At 53.9% G+C, this 20,660-nt stretch overlaps 1 protein-coding gene across 4 annotated transcripts; it reads right to left on the minus strand.

Moving 5' to 3' along the window:
* Positions 1–9,184: 9,184 nt before the first annotated feature.
* On the minus strand, positions 9,185–16,930 carry LOC122372880 (protein ABHD8-like). 4 transcript variants are annotated; one of them, XM_043350540.1, is made up of 10 exons: positions 16,768–16,930; positions 14,803–14,930; positions 14,476–14,668; positions 13,743–14,222; positions 13,205–13,285; positions 12,652–12,815; positions 11,973–12,137; positions 11,569–11,665; positions 11,003–11,116; positions 9,185–10,661 (listed from the first exon to the last, which is right to left on the minus strand). In XM_043350540.1, the coding sequence occupies exons 2-10, from the start codon at positions 14,922–14,924 to the stop codon at positions 10,518–10,520; spliced, it is 1,560 nt and encodes a 519-aa protein (XP_043206475.1). In that variant the 5' UTR covers positions 14,925–14,930; positions 16,768–16,930; the 3' UTR covers positions 9,185–10,517. The 4 variants fall into 4 exon arrangements, with proteins under 4 accessions (XP_043206475.1, XP_043206477.1, XP_043206476.1 ...); XM_043350542.1 differs by having other exon boundaries at positions 16,886–16,901; XM_043350541.1 differs by having other exon boundaries at positions 16,873–16,898.
* Positions 16,931–20,660: the final 3,730 nt, after the last annotated feature.

Here is a 20,660-nt window from a genome sequence, read left to right on the forward strand (position 1 = left end):
CATTCCCCTGCATTCAGTGGAGCGCTCCCGGCACGGCCGGCACCCCCATTCCCAGTGTATTTACCGACATGCATGGCTCCCTCCGTAATTGGTGCCGGCGAACGGTCCGCATTCCGTCGGTCTTTGTTACATCCCTGGAAGCGTCTAATCGGGCCTGTTCACGGCGCCCCGGGTCCCGTGAGCGCAGGCCACGCTAGAGGCCGCGGTGAGTCTGCATCTGGGTCAGCCGGCGGCGGTTACAGCGCTGCACGGCGCCGCGACCCGGGGAACCGGCGCGCTCGGTCCGTCTATGGGAGAGGAGGGCCGGCAGCAGGGACACGGCGCGCCCGTGTAACGGTGCCGGTGGAAGGTGCTCGTCCCGCCCTGACCGTCTGAGGTGCTGCCCAGACGGTCCGCCCATCGCCGCACCCCAGACACCCTGCAGACCGCCCGGCCTGTCAGCATCCCTGCAGTCCCGCTGACCAACTGAGGCCCGCCTGCCCTCCGCCGACCCCGCTGCAACATGACCCACTGGCACCGCCCCTCTGGCCCGCTGACCCGCCGTACTCTGACCCTCTGACCCGCCTATCTGACCCGTCGTATGCTGCCCCTCTGATCCCCTGACCCGCCCGTCTGCTGCCACACTTCTAACCTGCTCGTTCTAACCCTCTGACTCACCGTCTGGCCGGCCGTTTGTCGTCTCTCTGACACCCGTCCCTCTCTGCCCGCAGGTGAAACATAATCGCCTGGCCCGACAGCGGGCCGTGCACCTGAAGGCGTCGACGCCGTCTCGGGCGGAGCCCGTGTACGGGTGCCGCGACCCGGGCTCGCCGGGGATGCCGGCGGCGACGCTGGACCTCAGCCGGCAGCTGGCCAACATCTCAAACATCCACGAACTCTCCACGCTGGTCTGACGGACGTGCGCGCGCGCCGAGAGACGGCCAGGACGTGACGTGGACGTGACGTGGACGTGAGGTGGCTCAGAGAGGCCGAGCAGGAGTTCAAAGTGAGCGGCGCGGGTGCCAGTGACGGCGGACAGCGCCGGGATGTCCGCGCTGTGAGAAGGGACCAATGCAGTGCGGCGAGTTGGGCCAGGTCGAATCGAGTTGACCGCGAGTGTTCGTCGCCTGAAGTGGAGCTCAACAGGCCGGTCGGCCCCGTGCCGAGCGGTGCTGATGGGGAGGTTGGCTGCGCGCCGACCGACAATCTAGTCCGAGTGTTTACTGCCGAGTCGCACCGCGCCGTCAGTTTTCCTGAGCGGCGCGTCGCGGCCTGTCGCTACTGTTGTACAATTGTTGTGCTGGGGTCGAAGTGTTAGATTTGTATGCTATTTGAATACACCCCGTGTTAGTGTTTGTCCCTGAGTTTGGGTTTCGCTCGGGGTGGTGTCCACTACTCACTAGTCGGGTCCTCACGTGGAGCGCGCCGCCCGCCGGCTCGGTGTATCGTCAAGGACGCCAGGGTCGTCTCCGCGATTCCGACAGCTCAGCACACACCCCTCGCTCACGGCGGCCGGCGAGACCTTCGGGACAAGTACTGAGTGCCGAGTGCCGGGACCTTCAGCGTCGAGTGCCGCCGCCAGCCGCGGGAGGTGGCCGTCTCGCCGTCCAGTGCGGACGCCGCGGCGGCTCGTCCGAGGAGACGCCGCGGCCGGCCCGTCCGAACACCGGACGCCGCCCGAGAGGCGTCCGCCGGAGCGGGTCGGCGGCCGGCGCCGACCGCACCTTGCAGCTCTGGGAGGAACGAACTGGCCCGCGGCCCGCTGGGCTAGCCGGGCCGGCCAATTAATCGGCCGCTGCAGAGTGCAGGCGCTCGTACTGCCGCGGCCCGCGGCGCGACGCCGAGCGAGCGGCAGAGGCGGCGTTAGTACCGTTAGTGCAGAGTGCAGCGCCGACAGTCGGCGCCCTCCCCCGCCCACCCAGCTGTCCGGGACGCGGGTCACCTCTCAGACTCGGACCGGCCGTCCCGGGCCGCCGCCGGGCCAGCGAGCAGCGTGCGTCCGAGCCGCACTTAGTACTAATGACCGCCGCCGGACGTGAGCTAATTGCTGCCACTCTGGGCGCCACTGGAGTGCGCGTGTGCTGCCAACACAGCACGCACCCGTCACAGCACAGCACGCACAGCGCGAGCCCGATAACACAGACGTCGGGGGATGACACGCACTACGCTCGACTACAGGGGGCGGGTGGCACCGTTTAACGCCTGATGGATTATCAGACGTGACAGGAGCAGGACTCAGTGCGGTGCTGGTAGCTCGAACTCGAAAGCGTATCCACTCCACTTAACACTCAGTTGCCAACGCACTATCCGCATTGATCCTACCGAATGTCCCGATATGCATTCTTCCTATTCAACAGACCGACCCTCTCTTCGACATCGAGCCATCTCGTCCTAATCTGCTGATTATGCCCTCAATGTGGATCCACCCCTTGTGGAGGATGGGCCCCAGAGTAGGGTGAGCGACCACAACACACCACCACCTGGACGTGTCTGTCACGTGATCGGCGCTGGTGACGACTCTGGCACGCGTGCCGAGGTCACGTGCTCTCTGGTGGTGCCCGTTCAGACACGTTGAGCGCGATGAGTACACGGTATGAGCCGGGCCATCCGCCACAGATGGGATCGGTACAAAGAGGGTTACAGGGGATAACACTGGCTCGAGGTGCGAATAACACCAGCCGTCACCGCAGAGGAATGTCTGCGGACGGCGGAGACGAGAGACGAGGCGGTCCCGGCGCCGGGCTCTCCCGGCGGAGCGGGGTAATCCTGGATCAGTTCAGGGGCCCAGTTCGGTCCAGCTCATCGTTCGTCGGGAATAAATCTCCCCAAAACGTGTCAGCGGCCTAATGCCACCTGCGCCGTAGACCATTGTGCGCGGTAATGACGTCTGTTTACATCACCAGTCTCGGCTCCATCCCCGCGACGGACGGATGGACCACAGAGCTAGACGTGGCCCGTGGTTGGATCTCACGATGTGTCACCATGTTGACCTGGATAGTGGATGTGCGCTGAGCCGTCCATGGAAACTGACTGAGACCGACGACGGAACACTGCTGACCGCCCGCAGTAGACGGCCCCAGGCCCTGCCGCGTGTAACAGTAAACGGATACGGACCATCGTTAGATAAAATATCTGAATTAATGTGTAAGTCGATTAGCACTTATGCGAAAGAATAAGGAAAATGTGAGAATAGGATTATGCCGGGGAGAAGCAGTGCAGTTTCCCCCACCTGTCCCGCAGTTTGCCGTGACTCAGCCCAGCCCTGAAACCGGGCCATAACTGAACTCCAGCCGTGAGCTGGGGATTCTCGGGTTATCCGCCACTGCCCAGGTAACCTAGATAGAGAGGCGTTCGGACGAACGCTTTTAGTGCTTAGACGGGCAACTACCGGTAACGCTGAATGGAAGTCGACAGCTCTTTGAAAAGCTGGCCTTGTTAATAACATTTTTAAGCTTCTTTTTGTGCAGCGCTCAAGGGCTCATCCGAGGGATTTTTGAACGTCACAATTTATGATGAACGTTTAGTGGCTTCTGGCCGTCACTGCCGATACATCAGCAGGCTGCCGTTCTTCCCCGCACAAAACACTCCACGCATTAGTGTATTGGTTTTGGTTTTTGCGGTTGGTTTTACGGCTGCCGTCACTGGGCAGTGGCAGACCGAGACCCGTTTGCGGTCGGTGTGACCTTCACTCAATATACCCTGAGTGTGACCTTCCTAAACTCCCGAGACCAGAGGCTGTTGCCGAGCTGACGCCGGTACTCGTCCGGTGGGGACGAGAGATGCATCGAGAGACGGGGGGCCGGCCGGTCTGAGCACAGATATAACCTGTAATAGTCGGCATTCAATGCACACCTTTACAGTAAACACGCACATATATGTGCTGTGCATGTTTACTAATGGTGTGGTTCGACCCTTCTAACCCAATGCATTGATGTGATACACATTGTCTCGTTCATTTCACCTTTTGGACTTTTTTATATCATGAAACCCGTGAAACCTGATTAGCATGATCGACAGAAGCGTTCAAACTTTTTTGTCTTTTTTTTGTGATACACTTAGGTATTCTAATTCCAGACTGACATTTGACCTCGCGGTTCGGTAAGTTTTACATTCTTGTTCGGTGGGAGATTGATTTGAACTATTTAAACGGTCTTTGGACGGGCCGTTTCCAATCGGTAATGACCGTCCAGCGGGGGCTTCCCAACTCTTAGCGGTCACAGAGTAGTGCCTCGGCCGGCATGGTCGGCGTGCCTATAGGCAGATAGTTAGGACGGTATGTGTGTAGTAAGGTATGTGGGGAAGGAAAGTGACAGGCCAAACGAACCGGCGCGGCGGTCAGATTCCCGGGCTGAAGTCCACAAACCAAACCGACAATGGATATGCCTGGACTCCCGGTCGGCTACGCTTCAGTCATGCTGCAGATCCTCCCGGCATTCTACGCTGCACTGAGTTAGTCGAACGCTCGGACGCGCCGCGTGCTCAACGGTCAGAGGTCAGTGACCAATGGTCAGCGGTCAGAATAGTCAGCAATCAGTGGTCAGAGATCGGCAGTCAGCGATCAGCGCTAAACGGTCAGTGGTCGGCGCTCAACGGTCAGCGGAGGGCGGTTAGCGTCCAGCAGTCAGCGCCCCCAGCGGCCACTCAGAGCCCGACTGTCGGCGCAGCGGCGTCAACCGGTGTGTGCAGTTGTGCACTCTCAGCGGGCGGCCGAGGTCACTGCCGGCCGGCCGGTCCGCCGGTTCGACGCCGCTCCGCCCGGAGCCGGTCCGAGCCCGGCGGACCGGCCGGGAGACCGGGCCGGTCGGTCGGCACACCGACCGCGCCTAATGGCCGTCTAATAGGCGCCACGGGCCGGCCGGCCGCCCCCGAACCCGCCCTGCAACACGGCCCGCGTGACCCACAGAGGTTTTTGTCCGCGGCGCCGCCGGGCAGTTTTTGTGGGAGGGAGGTGAGAGGGCCCGCGGTGAGAATGGCCTGTGACCTGACCGGAGGCGCTGTTTGTGTTGGAGAGAGCAGCGGGTGGGAGCCGCTAATGTCGCGTGTCGTGGTGTTTGTGTCCTCCCGTCAGGTGGGGCAGACCAGCGGCGGCATCAAAATATACAATCTGAATGGTGGCACAAACCGAGGAGACAAGCGACACTAGACCAGAGCGGATCGCATCCGTTCTCACCAACCGCTGGCCACCAGGAGTAGGTATGGCATGAGACCGCGGCATGTACGCACGTATGGAAGGCATATTCCGTTTTCGAAATAAAATAGAGCATCAAATATCAATCAATAATTACAGTTCGGTACATGGATATCAGTCATTAGTGTCATGTCCATTAATTAGCGGTCAGCCGAAACAATCGGCATCTGTCGGTTACCGACCGCAGCCCTGAGGACCACCTGCCGGCAACCAGTACTGCAGAGCCTGGATCTGACATGTTAGTGACCTGGCCCCGGCCGTGCGACGGCGGGGCGGGCCGGGTGCGGTCACAGCTGAGCTGACCGTGTCCGGGGTGTTACGCCTTTCTATGTTGGCCGATAGAGGGCGGGACGCATTGTGACCCTCCCCTCCCCACCCCGGTCTGACATGTTCCCCGTTGAGTTCCCGACCATCACTGGGTTTCGTCGAGACTCATGGCCGGCGGTGGTCGTAGCGGACGTTGTGTTCGGCTTATTCCCGGCGGTTGGCGGAGCGCTCGACACGCCCGGACTAGTGCAAGGAATGCCGGGCAGTGCCGGCCCGCCGTCAGTACCGGCGCTCTCGTGTTTCGGTTCGTGCCGAGCGGCCCGTGCGGCTGTGCCCGGTCAGCCATCACGTCCATCCGACCGGCGCCACCGAATGTTCCGGCTGCTGGCAGGGCGCAGCGGCGGTCTGGAGCAGGGAACGGAACGACTCCGAGCGGCGCCAGACGTGATCTTACACCCGATCCGGCGCCCTCAGTCTACGGGAACACGTTCGCGGCGTGCCTGGTGAGTGGGTACGATTGTTACAGCTCGTGACGAGCGGCGCCGACCGCAGAGGCTCGGTCAGCAGGCCGGGTGCCGCTCGAGACACAGCGAGCTCGTGGCCCGTGCCTGCGGTCTGTGCCGCCGCTGCGGCCCGCACCTGGCGGTGACAGCTGGGCGGCCGGCAGCTGCAGGGTCGGCAGCGCCACATCCGGCACCGGCGAGGTCGGCTCGGACACGTACAGACTCCGCCAGTGTCACCGCGTGTCCGCGGCGGCCGCCCGGCCGCGACACCTGGCACCGTTTTTATCGAGAGGCCCAAATTTGTCACTAGAGCAGAGCCGGACCTGGGAACAAAGAAGGATGTAATACTGTGAAGAGTCTTGGACTTAGCCATGTACGAGTATGTCCTTTGTTCACCACTGTTGAGACGTCCCACGTTGCCCTGTGCCCTGTGGTTACAAACCCGTCTATCCAGCCGCGTTACGCTCCACCGAGCTGGTTAACCTCTGTCTCTCTACCATTTGGGCCTCACAGTTCTCTGTCGATTTACCTCGTCCCTCCTCCTCTGTGGGTCCCTCGGTCCCCGTCTGTCCGCTGCAGATAGCGGTCCGTCGGCGGCGCGTCTGCCGCATTCCTGCTGCCGTCTCCGCCCCGCTCAGCGGCCGGGACCATCCCGCAGTGGCGACAGGCGGCGTCACGGCGCACGTGAGCCCGCCAGCCGGCCCCGGCCAGCTGCAGGAAATCTGCGCCTCCGAGCGGCTCTCAGGCAATCACGCAACGGACGGACCTCAGCGACCCGGCTTCGTCTGGGCACTGCACACCATCGCCCAGTTCCCTGACCGCCCTATCCGGCTCATCTGCAGCGCGCCGGCCGCCGCATCTGACCGGTGATGTGGCCGGTGAGCTCTGTCCTTTCCGTGTATCAGCAGGTTAACTCTGCTCCATCCTTGTATCGACCGTGTGAACTCTGCTCTATCCGTGAATCAACCGTGTGAACTTCATCCCGCACGCACATCAGCCGGGTGAACTACAAACCCGTCTGTGCTCCGGTCAGATGAGCTCCACTCCCCGGCACCCAGGACCGAGTCGGGCCGGCAACCAGCCATGCCGCTCGGTCCGGTCTCAGCACGCTGGGCCCGCCGGCACTCGGCAGAGGCAGACGACCCGACTGAGAGCCAGCCGCCCAGCTGCTCAGCATGCCTGCCACGCGGTCCTACCCGTCGGCCGGCCGGCGAACCGGGCGGGCCGGCCGCTCACTGCAGCCTGCAGTCCCACCGCCGCGCCGGCTTCCGGTGGACAGAGGTCAGCGGAGGGAGGGTCGGAGGGAGGTCCGTGTCTATCTGTGGACGTTATAGGGCGGCGCGGGGACAACAGGATGGGGTGAATACGGTTCAATGGAGGGCTGTAGGAGGGTGGAGGACGTCAATTGCGACAGCCCACTCTAATACGACAGGGAAATATAACGGCACAGAGCAGACAGAACTGACAACCTGTAAGGGAAACCGATAAAGTAGGACGGCCAAGACAGGCACCGAGATTGCAAAAGAGTACAGCAGAGGATGGACAGCCAGGAGTGACGTCCTACATTCTCGCAAGCTTCTCACGGACGCTCCTTAGTGACGCTCCCGACCCCGCTCCTTAGTGACACGGCTCTCCACCGTCGCCATTGAGGCGTGCAGTGTGCGCGTACGGGAGCCGGGACCATCACTCTCCCTCTGTGGGCGCGTGGGTGGGGTAGAGGGCGGGGGGGGGGGGGGGGGTGCAGAAGGGGTGAGTGGTGTGTGACGGGGGAGGGGGAGATAGAAACTCCCCGGGGGACACCGCCGACCGGCTGGCACCCTCCCGCGGCACGTGGCGGTCCAGTCCGGCCGGCCGCCGGCGCCAGGTGTCCTCCGGGCCGGCATGGACAAAGGCCGCTGCAGAACAGCCGTCACGGCAGCACGGCAGGAGCGGCAGCCCGGCCGCTCCTGGGAGCCGCGCGCACCGACAGTCTGCCGAGCGGGCGGTCGCGGCACGCGAGGGCGGGAACATGCCACCAGATACACTGGTAGCCCAGTGTCCTGAAGGTGAGCCCAGGTGAGTTAGCAATTAGCAAACCACGTTAACCAGCCAGAATTGTCCAGCAGGTCGCCCCGTTCAGCTCTCAGCAGTCGGAGAGGACAGCCCGGGTCGGCACGCCAATGAGGCGTCACTGATGACAGGTGACGTCCGACCGGGCGGGCCAGGCCACTCAAACCACAGCCGTTTTGGGGATCGTGTCTCTCTGCAGCACACACACGGCGCGGCACCGACGGTGGTCAGCGGTCAAATGCAGAGCCACCGCTGCCGGCAGCGGGGCTGACCGCTGCCGCCGCAAACCGCAGAGCCGTGCAGCCCGCGCCGCGCCGGCCGACCGCAGACCGCAGTCTTACGCCGCGGGCTGCCCTGACGCCGGCAGTGTGACCGGGCGGCTTTAACACAGACAACGGACAAACTGACCCTGCCGATCGGGCTCCACGGCAAGCCCGAGGCAGACGGCCGTATGCGGTACACGCATCTCGTCTCAGTCACTGATGAGCGACTAGAGCCGATCGGCGGTACCCACGCCGGCCATCACCCTACAGCCTACGCCTGTTAGACACCGCCCTCACGTATACCCCCTGCTAAGAAGAAGTGCCCATTACGATGAGAGCAAGGGAACGTCACAGCACTCTCACAGATTGTTTGATATTCATGGAGAAAACCAAGACTGGCACCAGAAGACCAGACTGGCACGCGACAGGCTAAGCGAACCAGACAAGCGACCGAGATGTACCGAGATCTAGGAGTCATACACTAGCAAACATAGTTTTTGTGAATAACACTGTGATTGCAGAATGCTATCAGCCGGTTTGTCTCAGAATAACGAGGAATGTTATCAGTGGTATGCTCCGGATACTCGCTCCGTCAAGGATAATCAACGGGATCAACTGCAATGGAATGAATATAACAACTAAACTATGCGGAAAATACATCAGGATAGTTCAGATAGCATCAGGTCTATGAGAATGCCGCTCATTTTACATCATATATGTATCGTAAACCCAGTTTGTTCAGCTTCGGGAAACATGTCACAAAACCGCAAACCTAATGGCAGTGAGACAGATAATCACCTCATAACGAACGAGGAAACGAACACGTGTCAGGAATGTATGACGAGAAGATAGGCACCAACAGCGCTGGACTCGACGGAAAACACCGAGACAAAACGGCTAGACTTTCCTCTAAATCGAACATCAAAACAAACAGCTATGAAATAGACGGTATATTGAAGTCTTTGAGCACAGTATCATGCCTCGTCATCAGATCTTACCATTATTGGGGCAACAGGTGCGATAAGTAACGTGTGCGTTCGGATAAAACAGATTGGGGCACGCCCACCGCAATACTGTGTGTTATGCCAGTGGGGATGCATAACAGAGCCTTCAAGACATGCTCCGTGGAAATCACACAGAGGAATAAACGATTTGTAAGTTTCGCAACGGGACCGCTCATAGATTGAGCCATATAAAACAGCGGACGTACCCGAATACCACCTCTACACTACAATCTCAGCAGTTCGTTCGATATGAACGGCACCAGAGAGCAGCAAACCACCGGTGCTGTGGCGGATGCTGCGGACATTGTGCCACGTGCTATATGTAAAACAGTCGATCCCTGCCTAACGTCCTCCGATTCCTAATCACTGACCATCTCCAACAAAACGCATACTGTCTTCGCGCAAGAACTCGGCAATCAACGACCCCCTCCCCCTATCTCACAACACTGGCAGGTGGTCTAAAACACATACCAGGGGCCTCAATCTGCGGGGACACAACCAAGACCTCGGAAAAGGGCACCACTCAGGCCTCAGGGAATAAACCCCAGGGCGGAGGGGAAGGGGCATAACCCAGCCCATGGGAGACACCCGCAGCAGGACGGCATAAAGGTAACCAGCGCCACAGACAGCGAGATAAGGCACCAAATATTACCACGATAAACTAAGACACCGGTCAACATTGTACCGAGCTGTTAGTCGCTAAAATGTCGGCACGGGTGGACAGAATAGTGCGCACGAAACGCGCACCGATAAAATACTTGGCATAAGTTATTGGCTTCAACGGTGCAACAACTGTGCATGGAAACAGGCTAAATCTGTCATTATCTCTTGTTAAAGCACAAAGGTGGCCTATTTATCGGCGATATTTTATCACCGTAGTAAAAATAGCCGCATTGCCAAGTACTAACGAGATACAATAGGGGCCCAGCCACCCAGGTAAGAGCACTTGGGCAAATCTCTCGATCGTAGCACAATGTACGTTTGTGCTACCGGAAACAGATCTTCCATCAGATCAACAATGTAAAAGAGAGCGACGAGCGTCCGCGTCGCGCGTCGTTGTTCGATAAAATCACAGAAGTTCGGCAACGGCAGCCTCCTCGGGCTGGTGCGTGCGCCGCATTATCAAATGGAATGGCGAACTTGCATAGATCACAGTCGGTGTAGAACGGTAGGGCGGTAACCGCGGGAGGTTACCGTGTGGAAGACGAGTGTTCCGCCGTGGAGCGCTGCCCGCGGACGGTGCTGCCACCTGTCGGCGGCGTGTTCAACTGGCAGTTACGGGCTGCTGCGTCTGGTGGAGCCACCGGTCGAGGAACTGGCGTATGAGCCGACTCGTCTCGTCGGGCGCCTCCAGCATCACCATGTGTCCGGCGTTCGGTATCGACTCCAGGAACGCCCGCGGGATCGCCTGGGGGGGGGGGGGGGGTAAATACAGCCGCTCAGACTGGCACACACGGCGGGAACGAGCGCCAAAAGTCTGCCAACGGATGCCATCGATGCAATTCGCAGATACGCACAATGCACACGAAACAATCACGAGACAGGCTCTAAGCCCAACGTCAAGGCATAGTCTCTCTGAATCAATACTCAGGTTCCAATGACGCATCGAACCGCCACTGTCCATCCAATAACCAGTCTAATAACAGCCAATCTGTTCCTCTTCCTACATTGCTAAATAATCCCATTATTGAGCACCGTCCTAATATGACCCACGATACTCAGGCTCCTCATCGACCACATTGATCTCACCTTTTCCATGTCGCACATTTCGACCAGCGAGACGAACTTGTCCTTCATGCCGTGTATCAGCAGAGTGGGCAGCGTGATCTGCTTGTGGTAGCCGAGGTCTCCCTCCGGCCAGACCTGGCGAGCGGGCGGAACGGGGATGTCACGCTCATGAATGACGGGTCAGTGACACTATCACGGGTTCGTGTGATAGACACGAATCACAAATCCGTGACGGACAACCGTGTCACGAATCCCAGTCACCGCGACTGACGCTATCACGATCTAATGTGACTCACTGTTGTTACATATCGGAGATTATGTAACGGCGCACAGCCGCCCCGCTTCTAGCTGCTCGAGTTAGTGGAACAGACAGACAGGTCACAGGTAGCCTGAAAGCTGGAGCGGACGGCGGACGCTTTCCTGACCCCCCCCCCCCTCCATGGTGTGACTGAGGACGCTCACCTGACCCCGCATGGTGTGACTGGACCTGACCCCGCGTGCCTCGTAGTGTGACTGAATGCTCACCTGGCCGCGCATGGTGTGACTGAACGCTCACCTGACCCCCCATGGTTTGACTAGACGCTCACCTGACCGCGCATGGTGTGACTGAGGACGTACGAAGGCACGTCGAATCCCTTCTCCACCTCGATCAGCTTTCCCCGCGGCGTGTAGAACATCTCACGGCTGCCGGACAAGGAGAGAAACGTCAGTGGTGTGATATAGAGCTAGAACAATTTTAGATGGCACGGTGAACGCCATAACTCATCCCAGGAAACCGCTTAGATTTGCGAAACGTTGGCACTAGGCACACCATGAATTGTACAAAAAGTAGACTAAAATAATTATTGAAAACATATTGAATTAAGAAATATCGGTATTCACACTCATGATTACCCAGTTTCGAATAAGAGAGAAATACTATATAACGACTTGACGTTACACGGTTACGACGTTACAAACGCCACCCCAGCGTGTTGAGCCTGTGACTGACGTTTTGAACCCGCAGATGAGGAGCGGTTTGAGGCAGGACAGCACCCAGACGGGCAGCGAGAAGACGTCCGAGGGCGCGGCCAGCGGCGTCGGGCCGCCGCACGAGATCAGCACCAGCAGCACCACGTTCAGGTACTCGCGAGCCAGCACCGAGGCGAACGACGAGCTGAAGAGGAGGGAGGGGCAGTCAGAGGACGGCAACATGTTCTGGTACTCGCGAGCGAGCACCGAAACAAATGACGAGCTGGGTTGTAGATATTAGGGTCAGTCAGTTAGTGGGCTGGAGCGGGGCAGGCCCGGGACAGAATACAGAGCGCACATCTCGTCAACAGCCGGCTACCATTAAGATACAAAACACATTAACAGTGTATAACTGTAAAATGCAAGACCTTATATCTGACTTGACTTTGAACACAACTTTTAGAAAAATTGCATAACGCAACATACAATCAGTGACCATCAAAAATCCTCACTCAGAAACGCAACCAATAGAACTTAGCTGCCCTACGAGTACTTTTCATCATAACTACCAATAACAAACAGTCGGGTCAACTGCTGAAGGGAGTTGGACACCGCTCCCCCTTACACCAGTACCGTCCTCACTCTCCGTCCGCCGATCCCGAAAACTATCCGGTACGGAGTGGCGGACGGGGCGCGGGCCGAGCTCCCGTCGCACTCACCCGTACGAGTGTCCGATGACGACGACGCGCCGCCGGCTGGTGGCGTACTTTTTGAACACGGACCGGACGTGCTCCAGCAGCCACTGGAAGCTGTAGTGACGCGGCGAGCTGGGCGCCGAGGAGAACCCGTGGCCCAGCAGGTCCGGCGCCACGCACTCGTAACCCTGGAGGGAAATGGACGTAAGATATATGTATTTCTGGCGGAAGAACTCGGAATGTATCGCTGGTGGGTGAAGCAGATTACTCCTCCTCCAGTTGAGGAAAACTGAGACTCGAGTCTTTAAGTAACGTGAAAAAAACAACAAGCGCACAATGAAGGAATGACTGGGTAAATTAACTTGAAAAACACTACAAATATCGGCCTTCCAGCGCATAATCATAGCATAAGGAAAAGAAGAAAATATCGGCTAGGCAGATAACACATAAGCCCATGCACCAAAATAAAACGGTGAAAGAATAACATCATTAACTCATCAACTTCCAAAGCTCTCCAGTTGCGATGCAACAACTCACAGGTTTGGAAAATTATTTGATCTGCCATGGGACAACTCACCAGTTTGGAGAAGTATTTGATCTGCGAGGTCCAGACGTCGGCCGACCCACCCACGCCGTGCAGGAAGAAAAGCAGCGGAGTCTGACAGCGCGGAAAACGACACGTGGGGCGGTGAACATCAGCGGACGGAGCAGACAACCAGGGCACCGGGCGAACACAACACAGGCCACAACACAGCCGAACACAGCACATAGACCGTGCGCAAATGTAGGATCAAACACGGCGAACAGTGCAGCCACGAATCAAGTAATTTAGAAATCGTCGGAGCTGTCGCATCCCATTGGCAAAGTATGACATTGACACTGACAAAAAAAGACGGCAGAAATAAAATATCAAGGCGGGAAACGAGAGAGAGTAGGCAAGCATCAAAGCAGAAGCGGGCTGAGACGACCAAACACTATTTATGTATGTATCCTCCAAAGGCAGTCACGGGAACGGGAAAGCAACATCCAGCCTCACTCTTCCGTAGCCATTTCAAACGACGCGACATTGGACTGGGCCCAGTGGCAGGGCCCCGTGTTTCCGGTCGGCCGTTTACCTTTTGGTCGGCGGCGGTTGTTTTTGGCTGGTGTGTGTGCGGCTGCGGCTGGTGAGTCTGTGACGGCGGCGGCGGCACGGGCTGGGTGTGGGACGGCGGCGGCGTGTCGCGCTCGTCGTCCGTCTCCGTCTCGTCCGTGGTGGCGTCCGGCAGCCGCACCGCCGCCGCCGCGTCGGCCGGGTCGTCGGCGCTCGGCTCGTAGGCCGGGTTGGCGCGCCCGTCGGCGGCGTCCTCCTCTCGCTGCTCGTCGTCGGGCCGCTCGGTGAGCGGGTGCGGCGGCCCGGGCGGCGGCGCCGGGCCGCTCGAGTAGTCCACCGCCTCGTCCACCAGGTCGTCCAGCAGCTGGCGCACGGACGTCTCGGCCAGCGAGACCGGCGCGCTCATGGACGTCTTGCGCGCGCGGCCGGCCGCGTCCGCCGGACCGAACGTGTTGGTGGAGGTCTTCCGCCGCGGTGCACCACTGGCAGAGATGTGAGGACCCTGACGGGAAAAAGTCACCGTAATACAAGCAAATGCTTTGTTTAACACATGTAAGTCAGATGGATTGTGTGGAAAACGCGTAGCCAAGGCAAATGAATGTGCGTAACAGATCTCACCTGATACTTCCTGAGAATGAGAAAAACAAACAAACAAACAAACAAACAAACAAACAAACAAACAAATAAATAAACAAACAAATAATGTGGTTTAGTTGAGACACACAACAAACAAAACGTGCAGACACACGGCGTACCTGCCAGTGGTTGAACCAGAAGTCGCTGGTGGGCACGTCATTGTCCTGCTGCGCCCTCAGCGCGTCCGGCTCGTCCTGGCCGGGCACCTGGTAGGGCAGCACGTGCAGCACGCGCAGCCGGCCGCGCGGCGACACCTCCACAAACTCCTGGTTCGGAGACTTCACCGGGGACGGCGCTACTCGGTGGTTACGCCTGCGGGACCAAGAACGAAACACGACTAAGCAAAATCGACCAAACCACTCTGTTCCATAGAGATTCACCGACAATAGGTTTGCCTTGATAATCACTGGACTTATCTCAGCAGAATAAATATGCTTCTATCTCACCTGAGGCAGGGACAGCAGAGATCCACGGCCATGGTGCAGCCGCGCGACACCCGGCCGCGGGCGTTCTCCAGGCCCTCACACAGGTCATCGTACAGACTGTTTGTCTGGTGGTGGCCGCTCATCGGAGCCTGCCAGCAGGGCTACAGTCAGACCTGACCTGATACAGCCAGCAGCTGACAATATCAGGCTGCTCAAAAGGGCCTGCCAACAGAGCCATAGAGGTGCACAATTATTTATTTATTTATTTATTCGATGTCATGGAACAACAGGCGAATTGACGCCCAGTAACAGTCCATAGCAGCCATGAATCATGATGTAGTCAACTGCAGCCACCAATGGCGATGGTTCCCTACATTTGCCCATACATGGTCAATTGGTCACTGACCATATAAATATATCTCATCTGCTGCACCCTCCCTGATTTTTAAATTGTGAAAAGTTAATGTCCAGTGCAATTATTGTATGATACAAAGTGGCAGAGCATAGCTGATTCTGGGGACAGATTTTATAAATTTTATTTTAAAAAGCTATTTAGAGCATACAAAACCTTGAGATATGGTACGCTATTTTATAATCATATAACAGACAGCTAATTGTAGAAACCTACAAAAAACAATGTTCAGCCAATTCGGGCAAATGCTATAAATCTAAGCACCAGCACTAAGAACAAGTCTTCTTGCTAGAATGAGAAAACATGCAGATAATGAAGTGCATAGAAAGTGACCATGAGCTGTCAGTGAATGTGTTGCCAAAGGATTTATAAAGATGAATTAAAATACATTGATATTGGTTTGAAATGCACTTTCCTGATGTCCTTGTTAAACCCTGATGTGCTTGTTGTTATGTTTGTCATAACCATTTTGGTTATGACAAAAATAAAATCAGTTGAGTATTTTCTTGTATTACTTATTGCCTTATGTATGTTGAGTACCTATATACTTCTACAATGTTAACAACCATAACATATATGAGTAAAAATAAAAACATGTTTAAGATTTACTCTCACTCCTGTTGCTCAATACCAGCTCAATACACCCCATGGGGGTCTTTGATCAGTATCCATAAACCAAAATCAAATTCTTACCAAAGGTGAACAAACACAGACACATTCAGTCTGTTTCAGCATCACCAGTCAAAATTGTTTACTAATGACCTCTTCCAGTTTTACTGGAAATGCTCAAATCAATATGCAATCTGGAGATTTCTATTGATTGAGGTCTGGTACACAAACAAAATGATATTTTATTTTCAAAATTAAATTTGTTTACAATTTAAACAAAATGCATTTCAAAATGTATTACAATGTGATTTTATTCAGATCTGAATCCAAAAATTAACTGTCAAAAGTCCATTGTTAATTGTTTACATTTGTAATCGGATGCATGACAAAAGTGATATCAAATACATGAAGCACAAAAGTTGCACACAAAGCTTCCTATAGAAATATGATGCTCAAAAAGCATTAAATTGATCAAAATGAAGCACAAAGAACATCAAAACCTTAAAACTAATAAAACCAAGCTTTGCTGCAAGAAAATTAGGCACCAACCTAGCCTACCATATGCAATCATGTGATGCTGTAGTTAATATTGCAAAATAATAATTAATGCCTGGGGAATTATAACGCATCATATCAAGAAAAAACATGTGATATAACTTGTTCTTTTCTAGGATTTAGTCATCATACATCCAGTTCTCTAGCTCGATTTGTCATTCGGCACAATATTGATATGGTGTGGCTTCTTTTTAATTTGGAGCCTGGGGTGCAACACTGCAACAGGCAATTTTCCCCTGTTTGAGGGATGTATGACATAAAACAAATTAACTCCATGAAGCAAAGTAAGTGAAAGAAAGCATCAAATAGAAATATGAGGCTCAAAAAGCATCTGAAATCAAAATATAACGCACAAAACATCAAAGCTGCAGCACTCTTCAAAAAACGAAGTTTCGCTGCAATAGAATTACCTTAAGAAATCGGCAACGCCGTAGTTTATGTTGCAAAGTAATAATAAATGTCCAACGAGATAAAATGCATCAATATCCAGCAAAACATGCGAGAAATGACATAACCTCCTTCCGAGACCTCAAGCAAGCCTGTGTTGACTAATTACATTTGTGGATGGATCACATATGTCGCAGGAAGGCCACAAACGAGCGGGCACAGAGCTTCCAAATCCAATAAGGAACCAAGACTATAGGTAATTCCTTTACATCTGTTCTTCACGGTTACTCTTCAACATGTAAAAATGTTCAGCATCGCGCACGCTGCAAAATCATTATTTTTATGCTATTATAGTCGATAACTAAATATTCGTCGCAGGTAAATGATAAAGAGTGATGTGTGATAAGTGTGATGGTCCCATGATGTCAGAATCTAAGCCGCTGTCAATGCGTTCTAATATACACCAGCAAGTATTGAGCAGTGCATTTCGTTTTGATAGACGGTACCCACGATGATAGGCACTGCAATCATCGTGTGGAACATCGGCACTGCAAAAGAGCAACGCTAGGAAGTAAATAAAAGTGATATAGGAAGTTAGATATGCCGACTTTGCTTACCATATCCTTCGTACCTACCTACAGCTAGTGGTGCGTTGGAAGCGAGCAAGAAGTAGAACCATAAATCGAGAATCAAGAGATAATGTTGAAAATATTTGGGTTTGCAGATGCTTAACTACACAGTTGATTAGTATCTACGCTATATCGGCGCGCTCTGTCAAAGAATGAAAAATGTGAAACACAATAGATCATGCCATTCTAATTCTCAGAGTTAGGCTTCGGGATGAAAGCTTTAACACTTAGGTATGTGACTACGATATAAACTGACTCGATACAAACTCGTATAAACTGAGCCTAGTTTGCGGCAGGTGTTCACAGGAACTGCATGTTCCTGTGGGCGGCATATCACTGGCATACCCAAGGCCGTCTATGGCATACCCAGCGCCCACTCTGCCGTGGGGAGCGAGCCGCGCTCAGTCCGGCGCCGGAAAACCTGGCCGCTCGGATGAAGTGTGTGTCATGTGTGGACACGTCGGCTGATAGCTGGTCAGCCGGGCTGTTCCCGGACAGCTGCAGCTACTGTGTGGGTGTGCGGACCGACGGACGGATAGGTTTTCAGTAATGGAGCCAGCGGTGATAGCGATAGCCAGGTGCCACTAGTGGCGTCTGCGGCCGTGGTTGACTGATCGCAAACTCCTCAAACGGCGGCACCAGCGGTTCATTACGATGATTATGTAGCAATACGGAAAATACAATACCTAACCGTCGACCGTGAATGGACACAGTGATTTTTTACCCTCTACGGAAATAAATGTGCCATGTAATAGACTGCCGTATAAATGCACTCGACATACATGCCCGAGTAGGTACTTGGCGCAGTGCCATGAATGGGCCGACAAGGTTGGATCGCATCTTCAAAGCAGGACAAGACAGGACATCGTATCTTCACCTTCCGCAGTGTTTATCTGCCCCTCAGTGCACTGACTACTTGATGTGGAGTGGCGCGTCATGCTCAGCCCACTGATAACCCAACATCTTTGTCAATTCACGAACGGTCGATTGAGCATGAGGAGGTGCACAGTGACTAGCCGCTGATAGAACACCAGGAGTGGGGTAACGGCAGCGGGGTTTCTCCCGGCAGAAGAGGTCCTCAGAATGCGAGATTTGCCACCAGAACAAGTCAGAATGAGGCAGCACGTGTCTTGCCTCTGCACAAGCGTCCGCCCATCGACCAGCCTGGTCAAATCATTAGGAACTGACAGTCGACAGAGGGGCATTCCATGTCAACCGGGACAGCCAAAATCGGCCACCTCTGCGATTTTGTTCAAACTTGGTATACTTATTGGCTATTGGGTGAAACCTCTGAGGGTGAAAGGATTTTGTCATATGCCCTCGGGGTACAGAGATACAAGTCGCTAAACTTCTGCTTTTTGAGCTGAATTGGACGTGTATTGCAATCTTGAAATATCTATAGCTTCAACATTTTTGAAGCTATTAATTTCAAACAAACTGAAACGTGTACGTAAAGAGTTATGCTAGTAAAATTTGACAATTTTTACATTTTTTGGTGATTTTGAATTATTTTATCTTGAATTAATTTTTTAAAATGTAATTTGTGAAAAATGGGTACCCTTCGATTTTGCTCAAATTTAGATATTGTGTTCCACTACACGTAAGGCACACGTGCTGAGAAAATTAGAATGGGCCAACGATAACTTTGGATGTTATAGCAACAAGAAGTGCAGCGTTCACGCGCAGTGGAAGGGAGCGGATTTCGCCAACCCCACCTGTTTTTCGCTAATAACTCACACCATAATTATTATATTAATGTCAAACTTTCAGTATCTGTCCAGAATCGAATTGCAAATCCTCCCGTGCACGAAATAGGTAAATCGGTCCACAACTTGTCTAGTAATAGCGGTGTAAAGTCAAACATTCCTGCCGGAGCGGCTCGGCGGCCGGCGCCGGCCGTTGCCGCCTGAATGGTAGACTGTGCCGGCGCGGGACGGTTCCATCTTTGCACCGCGCTTCTTACCGCTGATTATGATGGATTCGTGTCAAATTTTGTGTGAAGACCTAAAAATGCACAGGCAATCTAATGTTCAAATAAATACGAAAATCAACTGGTAAAATTAAATTATTAGGGTGCAAACACAATATGTGACTATGACGTTTCCCGCGTCGGCCGATCCCCGCCTCTGCCGGCGACATCTTACTCTTAGCAAGCCACTAACTGCCAAATTTATGGTAAGATTAACTAGAGATTCTCATAACACTACAAATGTCGTATAAAGGAAAAATAGGAAAATCGGCCAGTATCTCTTAGAGCTATGGGCGTATAAACGCAAAATAGTCACAAAAGCAAATTTGATCACGTTTAACCTCATTTGATCTTGAATATATTGATCTAGGGCCATGAAATTGACACACGATAAAGTTCCCCACCGCCCCACGTACAATTCAAATTCATTTTTTATACCTTTTTTGGCTAAACCGGGCCTTTCTCCCCTAGCGCTGGGAGAGTCAGGCGTATTTTCTTTTTGCAACCAAAGAGAGGCGCTGCCCGGAGAATGCCCAATTTCATCATTAAAAACTGGCTTACGATGACCAGCTATCTTCGTGGCTTAGTAGTTAGTGTGCCGAGTGTACCCACCTCGAAATCTAAAGGTCGCTGGCTCGCAGCGGGTCAGCCTGAAGTGTTTAACACGCATTTGTTTTTTAAGTAGCATCTGGCCAGCCGGCAACTGTCGTGAGGGCTAATGTTCGTATCTAGGTAGCATTTGGCCAGTCGGCAACTGCCATGAGGGCTGTATATATTACCCGTGTTAGATTAGGTCAGGTAACGTCAGGTCAGGTTAGGTTTGCTTTGGTTTGGGGTAGAAAGAAGCATCTCCAGCAGCGCCTCTACTTGGTTGCTAAAACGAAACACGCGAGTGCCAGACATTACGAAGTCCAAAAGACAGTTACGTAGACGTCGGCCCATTCTGGATTTTTTATATGATGTAGCTGATGTATAGGAGAATAAAATATGTAAAAATCAGCAAAATCGAAGGGTACCCATTTTTCAGAAAATCAAAATTTATTTTTTGAATTTTAATTAAGTTCACTAATTAGTTAATTACGTCAATATTGCTATCCTCAAATTAAAGCCTGACCTATTCCCTCCATTTCACACTTTGTCGCGTGGTGATATGTCTATAACTTCAATAGTTATGACGCTTTAAAGATGATAATGTGCCTTGCCTGAGTCAATGTTTGATGACGTGTATCTCGGAAACGTGACGTCATGTCTTGACAAAATATGTCTCCTTTCTTTTCAGATATAGATTAGTATTTTCACAAAGTTTCGCAAAAATCGG

Source organism: Amphibalanus amphitrite, unplaced genomic scaffold (genome assembly GCF_019059575.1).
Source record: "Amphibalanus amphitrite isolate SeventyFive unplaced genomic scaffold, NRLGWU_Aamphi_draft 001412F_arrow, whole genome shotgun sequence".
Lineage (NCBI taxonomy): Eukaryota > Metazoa > Arthropoda > Thecostraca > Balanomorpha > Balanidae > Amphibalanus > Amphibalanus amphitrite.